The sequence below is a fragment of the Bison bison genome, unplaced genomic scaffold, assembly GCF_000754665.1.
Source record: "Bison bison bison isolate TAMUID 2011002044 unplaced genomic scaffold, Bison_UMD1.0 scf7180017864057, whole genome shotgun sequence".
Lineage (NCBI taxonomy): Eukaryota > Metazoa > Chordata > Mammalia > Artiodactyla > Bovidae > Bison > Bison bison.
This window is the reverse complement of record NW_011494629.1, coordinates 4,629,160-4,639,585: the sequence shown is the minus strand read 5'-3', so window position 1 is coordinate 4,639,585 and position 10,426 is coordinate 4,629,160. Positions and strand designations below refer to the sequence as shown.

At 35.6% G+C, this 10,426-nt stretch overlaps 1 protein-coding gene across 4 annotated transcripts in view; it reads left to right on the top strand.

The window, feature by feature from the left end:
- The window catches only part of LOC104985718 (DNA excision repair protein ERCC-6-like 2), a 158,752-nt gene that overhangs the window by 113,424 nt on the left and 34,902 nt on the right, over window positions 1-10,426 (top strand). For all 4 annotated transcript variants that reach the window (XM_010836019.1, XM_010836018.1, XM_010836021.1 and 1 more), the window contains 3 exons: window positions 1,781-1,861; window positions 3,222-4,374; window positions 9,638-9,792. In XM_010836019.1, the coding sequence (XP_010834321.1) occupies window positions 1,781-1,861; window positions 3,222-4,374; window positions 9,638-9,792 (1,389 nt within the window). The remainder of the gene's footprint in view (window positions 1-1,780; window positions 1,862-3,221; window positions 4,375-9,637; window positions 9,793-10,426) is intronic.

The following is a 10,426-nucleotide window of genomic DNA, read 5'->3' as shown; positions in this document are numbered from 1 at the left end:
CACAGGTTTGGGTGAACTCCAGGAGTTGGTGATGGACAGGGAGGCCTGGCGTGCTGTGATTCATGGGGTTGCAAAGAGTTGGACACGACTGAGCGACTGAACTGAATTGAACCAGGGTAGTTATGGGCTTCCCATGTTGCCCTGGTGCTAAAGAATCCGCCTGTCAATTCAGTAGACGCCAAGAGATGCAGGTTCGATCCCTGGGTCAGGAAGATCCCCTGGAGGAGGGCATGGCAGTCCACTCCAGTATTCTTGCCTGCAGAAGCTCTTGGACAGTGAAGCCTGGTGGGCTACGGCTCCTAGGGTCCCAGAGAGTCGGACATGACTGAAGTGACTTAACACGCATGCACACCAGGGTGTTTGGACTGAGCAACAGAAGACTGGAGTTGCCATATACCTGTCACTGAGGGGTTCTGACAGCTTGAAGAATTCTGGTGCTGCCAGTTACACCTATTATATTTGACTTCTGTTGAAGAGAAAAAAAGGAGTACTAGGAAGGAGGTGCCTCACTCCCTTAACGTGATAGCCTCTGGGCATTGGTAGAAAAGATCTTATTCAGGAGCTCTTTATCATTCTTTTAAATTCACTGGGGGAGATTCTCACTTGTTGCCCTGGGTACCAGGTAATCGGAACCATATCTTTGGTATATTATGAACACTGGTGTATTCATAAATTGGTTATTTGTAACTCTGGTAATGATAATGTTATTTCCCCTTGTCTATCAACAGATAGACTTGACAAGAGAAATAAATGTATTTCCTTTTGAAGAAGAATTTAGTATTCTAGAATCTAGGCCATTAAATATCTCTGCTAAATGATATACCAAAAGCTGTAAAAACATACTTTTCCTAAAAGATGTAGCTAGCCTCTTAGAATATTAAGATTTTTTTAGTTTTATATAAGATGGACATTTTCATTTTCATATCTGCTTCACTGAAGAAATCAATATACATATTTTAATGAATACGAAATATAAGCACACTAGCAACATAAGCTAAAATATCAAGTTCCGAATACCCAGTATTTTCTATGATAATGTATCCTTAGAGTTATTGCAATGTTATATAATATTTATATTATATAAATATTATATACATACCAAGTTATATAGTTACCATATAGACATGGTTATTATGGGCTATCACTGCTGGGTAAATTTTTAACATTTTTTTCACTCTCCCTCCCTACTAGGGCTTTTAGTAGAGTTTGCTTGAAAAATGGTATTAATTTTCTATCTGAAAAAGTAAGCTTATGATAAGAATGAGTTTTTTATGGGCCTGGCAGATTTCCACAGCGCCTCTATATTATCTAAGAATTATAAGCATTTTAAAATGTATATATATATGAATTCCTTAATTAGCAAATTGAAAAATAGCATTTGAGAGTTAAAGCAAGCTGTACTCAGTTTACTTATTTATTTGTTTTTTTGCCACCCCATGTGGTTTGAGGGATCTTAGTTTCCCAGACAGGGATTGAACCCAGGCCCACAGCAGTGAAATTGCAGAGTCATAACCACTAAGAAAGTGAAAGTGAAAGAAAGTGAAAGTTGCTCAGTCATGTCAGACTCTCTGCGAACCCATGGACTGTAGCCCACTCCTCTCTCCGTGGAATTCTTCAGGCAAGAATATTGGAGTGGGTAGCTGTTCCCTCCTCCACTGAACTGCCAGGGAATTCCCTATGTTCAGTTTTCCTAATTCTTAAGTTTTATCATGCCATTGCTGTTGTTTATCTGGTTGTTTCTACTTTATATATTTTATACAGTGATTTGCATTTTTTGTAGAGAGAAGGCAAGGTGGAAGCTGGGATCATGACAGCTACAACGTGGTTGAAAGAGGAACCTCCAGTACACAAACTAGAAACAGTAAGCAATTTTTGAATCTAGAGCTCCTGGGAAATATATACATGATGATTTTAACTTCCTTTTCTTTTTCCTTCATTTTTCAATGTGTAAAGAAAATCGATTTTTTAAAAAGTCAGGGACACAAAGTCAGAGGACTGTCAGTAAAATTAATAATTTAGGCTAATATTTCACATCATTAAAAAAATTCAGGAGCAATCTTCAGGTGTTTACATCCAAACTGGAATTTTAACTATACCAAACTATAAATTTAGAAATAAATGCACTGTGTAGGTGACCAATCTGACATAAGCAACAAATGGAAAAATCGCAATCAGTATGTATTTAATATTATTAAATCCAGACATTAGACTCATTCTCTGACTCAAGCAGATATTTGAGTCCTTTGTCTTGTGACAGGTTTAGTAGTTTGTAATCGCACATTCTACAAAAATTTATGTTGTCATCATAAAGCCTTTTTAAAAGTAAAGAATATGTGTATAATTTTAATTGCTGTTGCTATTTTTGTCTTTTTTTTTTAAGAATTTAACTCTAAATTTATAGTAGCCCAAAGATATAATGGGCTATATGATAACTATATGTTTTGATATAATATACATATGATGCAGCCATGTATTATATAACTATGATAACTATATGCAGTGATAACTATTAATTTGTAACTCCCCTATAAATTTATATCACCCATTATGTGGTGAATATTTTTTAAATTTATAAAAATACATGAATATCAAATGTTGGCAGAAATATTACCAGATTACCAGATAATACTTTCCCCAAATCTTTCACTAATAAAGCCTCAGTTTTCAGAAACTGAAGAATATATTTAGCTCTAATTGATGTGAAAAAAATAAATATTAGGCTTAAATTTGTAATAAATTTTACTTCAAAATAGCCTCAATATTTTATTTATTTATGGTGGTCAAGATCCTGTCCAATCTTATTTTTAATGAACTAGAAATATTTTCTAGTTGGGAATTCTTTAACTCCTGCAAATTTGTTTTGTTTTTAAAGCATGGTTGAAAGTATCAGCTGGACTGCAGTAAGCAACAGGTCATGTGCTTTTCACTATCTCTGCATCTTAGAAGCTAACAGTTCTGCTCTGTGTTTTCCTTGTGAATAATTTGATCACTTTATATTCTAGTTTTAACTTTTATTTATTCGCAAAGTTATTCAACTTGAAAAGAGTATACTAGACTGTAATATTAAATCCTTTATATTTGTTTACCACATGTTTTAGAAAAAACCAAGTGATATACTTGTATATAAATTATCTGCCCAAATTTAATTCCCTTCCGGTGTAATAGATTTGATATCATTTATTTGACATTTTCTAATGTTTCTGTCATTGCCTCTTCTGTAGGCTAGGGAGCCTGACTGTCGGGAACACAGAGGTCCAGAACAGCTAGCAGAAGCAGCATGTGATCTCTGCAGTGATTTTAGTGAGGATGAAACAGCAAGCAACTCAGTAACAAAGACTGTGAAAAACAAAGCATCTGACTCAAGTAGAGCTTCAGTTTCTCCTGGGCAGCTTAGCTTACTCCAGTGTGGTTTCTCTAAATTGTTTGAGACAAAATGTGAAACAGTTGAGGATGGTGATGAAAATATTGCCTCTGACAATGAAAGTTCGGATGAGCAGCCCACATGCTTTTCAACGGAAGCCAAAAATGCTGGTTGTCAGAAGAGTCTAGACTCTCTTGGTACTTTGAAACATCAGAAATTAGCTAATGTCCTAAATCCAAATGGAAAATGTGTTTTTGATAAAAGTGAGAAAATTTTAAAAGAGAATATTCCTTCTGAGTCTGATGATGAGAAAAACTTTAAAAACACAGCTGACCACCCTCACATTTTACAGAATGTCACAGAATCAGAAGATAGTGATATCATCTTTCCCACACAGTATACAACTCAGAGATTCCTTAAGAAGAATATAAGGTTTAAGCCACCTGTGGATGGATCTGAAGATTCTGAATCAGAAAATCCTATAAATATAAAAAATAATGGTGATGATACAAAGACCAATGTCAGAGGAAATGGGCTAATTTCAAAACAATTAAATCTTGAGATTGAGACCCTGAAATCTAATACAAAAAGAAAAGGTGGTGGTGATATTAGTGATGAATCTGATGACATTGAAGTTTTCTGCAAGTCAAGAGTAAGAAAGCAAAGAGCTACTAGTTCTCTGAGGTTTAAGAGAAAAAAGGAAAATAAAAGGGAACTTTACACTTTTCCAAAAACAATGAAGAAAGCAAACCAACGGTGTGCAACAGATGAAGATTGTAACTCTCAGACTATTGATGATTTTTCATCCTCAGATGATAATTTATCTGTTGGCCACATCAGTTTCTCTAAACAGAACCATAGACCAAAAACTATAAAAGATAAAATCAGTGTCTCTTCAAAATTAACTAACCATAAAAGAAATAGCACTTTCATACCAAGAAAACCAATGAAATTTTCAAATGAGAGCATTGTCAATCAAAATCGGATATGTGAATCAATGGATAAATTTTTAGGTAACTGCAAATCCATTCTGAAAACTTTTCTTTACATATTTGTTGTATGCAATCAAATAGCTCTTAAAGGATGCTTGAATTAGTTTGAATTAACTCTGCAATCGAGATGCTGTATTGAGATACAAATGAGGAAGTGGGTAGTGGCAGGATAAAGGGAAGACCTAGATCAGGATAGAGAAGTTGGTCATGTATACCAGAATCCCTTCTATGTAGCCCATCTGAATCACTATAAACTAATTATTTTAACTTTTTTGCATTTTTATGGTTTTATCAAATACACGTGTACACATTTGATACGATGTATAACCCTTAACATTATAGTTTAGTCTCATTAAAAATTTTTGTATAGTTTATAAGATTTTTCCTCCATCCCTTTCAATTCTTTACAGTTTATATGATTTTTTTCTTTTTTTTTCCCTCTTTGTATGATTTTTTTGTTGAAGAAACCAGGCCAGTTATTTTCTGCAGTTTGCATCTTGCTGATTATGTGCTATTGGTGCAGGTGAACATATTCCTCAACCCTCTGTTTCCTGAAAATGAGCAGTTGGCTTCTGACACTGTATCAAATTCAGGTTCAGTCCCTCTGGCAAGACAAAAGTTCAGTTCAGTCTCTCAATCATGTCCAACTCTTTGCGACCCCATGAACTGCAGCACGCCAGGCCTCCACCAACTCTTGGAGCCCACCCAAACCCATGTCCATTGAGTCGGTGATGCCATCCAACCATCTTATCCTCTGTCGTCCCCTTCTCCTGTCCTCAGTCTTTCCCAGCATCAGGGTCTTTTCAAATGAGTCAGCTCTTCGCATCAGGTGGCCAAAGTACTGGAGTTTCAGCTTCAACATCAGTCCCTCCAATGAACACTCAGGACTGATCTCCTTTAGGATGGACTGGTTGGATCTCCTTGTAGTCCAAGGGACTCTCAAGTCTTCTCCAACACCATAGTTCAAAAGCATCAATTCTTCGGTGCTCACCTTTCTTTATAGTCCAACTCTCACATCCATAATGACTACTGGAAAAACCATAGCCTTGACTAGACGGACCTTTGTTGGCAAAGTAATGTCTCCGCTTTTTAATACGCTATCTAGGTTGATCATAACTTTCCTTCCAAGGAGTAAGTATCTTTTAATTTCATGGCTGCAGTCACCATCTACAGTGATTTTGGAGCCCCAAAAAATAAAGTCTGCCACTGTTTCCACTGTTTCCCCATCTATTTGCCATGAAGTGATGGGACCGGATGCCATGATCGTAGTTTTCTTAATGTTAGTGTTTGACAAAATGTTTGCTGGTTTGTCTCTTTATTCTCACTCAGAGTAGCACAATGATGGTTTCTACTTCTCATTTCTTTTTCATTTGTTAGAATGCTTTTGTGAAGCAGTACTTCCCCTCATCTACTATTACTTACCCAGTGGTACAGTTCATCTAGATAAGATAGGAAAAAATCATTTCTTTACCAACTTTTAGTCATCCTTCAATTTCTTTTCTTAAAATCATTGTTAATTAATTGATTCAAGCACATTTAATGAGTCTAAATTCATTTCAATTAGTACCATTATTGAGGCTCAATTTTCCCATCTTTGGACAGTGGGAGCCTTTAAACATGAGCATTTTGATTCCTTAGATCTTTGACGTGATGCTAATCATCTTTGATAGTGATCTAGTATTACACAATACTCCAGGATCATCTCATGCATTTTCTGCCTCAGACCTAAAATCAGTCATTTCTCTAAGAAGTCTTGGTTTCTTTTAGTGACAAAGTGTGTTTCAAGACCACAGTCTGGTGCCAGAAATGATCATTGCTACTACTTGCTTAGTTATTATCTCTGGGTCTTTTCAGTGGATAAATTATGTTTATTAAAAATTGTGTGTGTGTGTATATATATGTATATGTGAGTTTATATATGTGTGACATGTATGTATTTTTATATATGAGATAAAATACAATACTTTATGAGTTCATTTTCATGCTTCCATATTTATTCTTTATTTGGGGGTATAGAGAAGGGATAGGCTACCCACTCCAGTATTCTTGGGCTTCCCTTGTGGCTTAGATGGTAGAGAATCTGCCTGCAATGTGGGAGACCTGGGTTTGATCCCTGGCTTGGGAAGATCCCCTGGAGGAGGGCATGGCAACTCACTCCAATATTCTTGCCTGGAGAATCCCCATGGACAGAGAGGAGCCTGGTGGGCTACATGAGGTCACAAATAGTTGGACACAGCTGAGTGACTGAGTACACCTAGAGCTTTTACTTAACCTCTTCTCTATCATATTTACATACTTCTCTACTGATAATCCTGGTTCTTAAGCACACAGGGAATGATTTAATTATAATGTCCCATAATTACTCATTTTGTATCCATATTACACAAAAGTCAAATAATAAAACTATCAATACTATTGTAGTGTGATTCCTGGAAACATTAATGTTTGGGGCCGACTATCCATATGCTCTCCCATTTTTGCCTGTTTTTAAAATGGATATGTTATGTGTTCACTGTCAGAATACAGTTACTGCATTACACGCTCTCCTCTTAGACTTTTATTCTTGGTTTGCAGGTAACTATAAATTTAATGCTTCTCAGTAGTCTTCATGTCAGTGTCTCTCTAGTCATTTTGATTGTCTGAAGCTTATATTCTAATAGATCTCTTATTTCTAGTAGATCCCAGAAAGTACTCATAAGAGTAATATTCTCTGAGATTCTTGTTAATAACAGTTTGTGCCCTTTGTAGTTAAAAGTCTGATTTGTATTGCTGATCCCTATGTTTTACCATTTTCTTGAAGTCTTTTACCTAATTTTGAAATTAGTTACAATTTTGTTTTGTAAGCTTGTCTTTCTGGCATTTAGGGATGTTATTCTGCTGCTTATTCTCTTTTCCATTATAATTTTTATGAGATTTGACCCTTTGCTCATTTTTATACAAATTCTTTCCCCTGAATTTTTAAAAATGAGGCAGAATTTAGGAAATCTTTTCTAATTTCACAGAGATTCATATTTGTAATTTTTGCATAGTGTTCAAAACAGTATTGGGATTTATTGTTTCTAACCATTTCCCCTGCTTTGCTCTCGACCATCTCTTTTCCTCATTCCTATTCTTCCTATTCTGTTCACGTTTACTTCACCCTAGCAGTTTTTCCTTCTTACTTGACCCTGGCCTGGGAGCCCTAGGGGGTCAGTTTGGGGAGTTCCTTAGGGCTAGCCTGCCCTAGCCCCTTAGGCAAGCCCCATATGTACTCTGTACTCAGCTTTAGAGAATGGAACATCTTCCCAAATACAGCTGCTGATCTCCAGGTAGCCTGTTGTGCTAGAGTCTCCTGTTTTCAGATCCATCAGATGCCACCCTGCCCTTTCCTTTCTCCTTCACACAGGCCCTGATGCCTACAGAGTGTGTAGCTACTAGTGAGCTGAGCCTAGCTTCTTGTATTTTAGAGCTAGTAGGAATATCTTGTCATCTAATTTTGTTGTAAGCGTTGTCCTTGGCTTTTGGTTTTGCAGTCTGGTTACTCTCATGTTTTAGAGAGCTGGAAAAACTGCTTCCCCTTACCATCATCTGCTGACAATCAGATTAGTGATTTTTGAGTTAGCTTTGCTTTCAGAAGTGTCTTGATTTATTCCCCCAAAAAATCACCAGAAAGAATCTGATATTTTGATGTACAAACTTTAATAATTGTGTTTGACAAAACAAGCTTTCTCTAGTGGTTTTTAGTAGTCTTCATTTAAAAGTTCACTATGATACATACTATTTTGCCCTGCTATGGAAAAGTAGAGCCGCCTTATGTAATTTTTCATAAACTGAAATGGCGTAAAGCAAAGAAGCAATTACCTTAGGATAAATCTTGTTAATGGTCGCACGAGGTAAATCCAGGTAAAGCACAGATACTCACCAACACAGTTCAAAGTTCTGATGGCTTAACGCTGAGATCCTGAGTGTTGTTCCTGTAAAGGAGCTTTGCAGGGCCACGCTTGCTCCTGAGGAGTATGCTGCCTCTTTAAGGTCTGGCTACAAACAAACACTGTTTTGCTTTTTGCCCTTTTTCATAAAAGTGAAAATCTTCTTCGGATTTCTTTCTGTTAGAGTGAAAACAGGTACTAATGTAAGTTTTTCAGAAAAGCTAAGTGGTAAAAAGCAAACGTTCAAGAAGTAGGGAATACCAATACTAGACTATCCTTTGGTTTGTGTGCAACAATTAGATTTTAGGTTTGAAGAATTATTGCATGAACTTTTGTTTTAAAGAGCGGCCAAGTTGATTTTTTTTCTTTTTTTTTTTTACTATATAAAAGATGTAATAGTTTGTGTGGAACCTATTTTGAATGTATAAAATGTGTCATTAAAATTAAGAATACTATCTGAGTCAGTTTTTTACCAGAAGAATTCTTTGGATGGTTTTAAACTGTTGCTATATACACCCTAACTGATATTTCAAAATTTAAGGAGAAAATTATCTTGATTGCTCTTTTAGTCATTTAACAACATCTTGTTTTCTCATGATTGGCAATTCTGACTGAGAGAGTTTCAGGGCTGAAAAAGCAAAAGCGTTGAAGGGCATAATTGAGGGTCACTGTCAGAGGTGTTTGAGGGAGTTTTATAGACTTCAATTCTAGCCTTCTCTTTTAATGACAACAATTTAAAAGTAAATTATAGGTACCTAGCAGCAAAGCAATAAAAAAAAAAGTAGCCATTTTTAAACTTCTTTTAGATAAAAGCTGTACGTTAATTTTTTTCATTTCCTGAAAACCTCCAAATCTTGACAATCTCTGGGCATATGTACAAAAAAGACAATTTACAAACAATAAAACTGAACAAAGCTGACCAAACAAAACTCCCTGGTCATAAACCCCATGCTCCTACTTCATAACTGTAATCAAGTACTTGTTTAAAGGAACAGATGAGGTTAGCACTACTTTTAAATTAGTAAACATTTTTTTTACATCAACAGAGATGACAAATTCATAGAAACAACCTTCTACAATGACTTTCCTCATTTCACGCTTAAATCTAAAACTTGTTACCTGATATCAAAAATTCTTATATGAGAGGGCAAAGTCATTTCTAAGTTAACCTGAGTTTAAAAATATATTGGAACTCTTTTCAATTTTTTAAAAAGAATATTGAGATATTGACATATAAACTCAGTGTTTTTCTTGAAGATTAAAAATAAAATAAGCATAACCTGTTTTAAATGTGTTGCTGATAATTTTTAAAGTATATCTTGAACTATATTGTTTCATCATAAGACATCAGTTAATAAACATCAATTATTTCTTAGATGGTGTTCAGGAAGTGGCTTACATTCACTCAAACCAGAATGTGATTGGGTCAAGCAAAGCTGAAAATCACATGAGTCGATGGGCAGCACGTGATGTATTTGAACTGAAGCAGTTTTCTCAGCTTCCTGCTAACATAGCTGTTTGCACTTCTAAGGTAAGAAGATAATATACCTCTAGTTTTTATATCATTTTCACAGAGGTTCCTCGATAGGATCTTCTCTAAGTACCCCCTCAAAAGTACCAATAAGATTATAAATGACTTATAAATATAAGTGTAAAAAGCAAAATACTATTTGGGGCACTGTATTCACAAAATGTTTTACATTAAAAGACAAATCTGTATCTAAATGCCTAATAATGTTGAGTTGCTTAATAGTTTCTTTAGTGAATGTTTGCCAAAAATGAGGACTCTGAGGGAATTAGTTTAATCAGAACCAAAACTACTACTGCTCATATGGAAAAAGGAAAGTGTATCATTAGATTTCTTCTGTAATTTTTCATCTAAAATGAAGACACATACAAAAACAGAATTTGTATTTTTAACAAAAGGATTTTTTTAATTAATTTTTTATTGAAGGATAATTGCTTTATAGAATTTTGCTGTTTTCTGTCGAACCTCAACATGAATCAGCCATCAGTTCAATTCAGTTCAGTCGCTCAGTCGTGTCAGCCGTAGGTATACATATATTGCCTCCCTTTTGAACCTCCCTCCCATCTCCCTCCCCATCCCACCCCTCTAGGTTGATACAGAGCCCCTGTTTGAGTTTCCTGAGCCAAGGGCTCTTCTC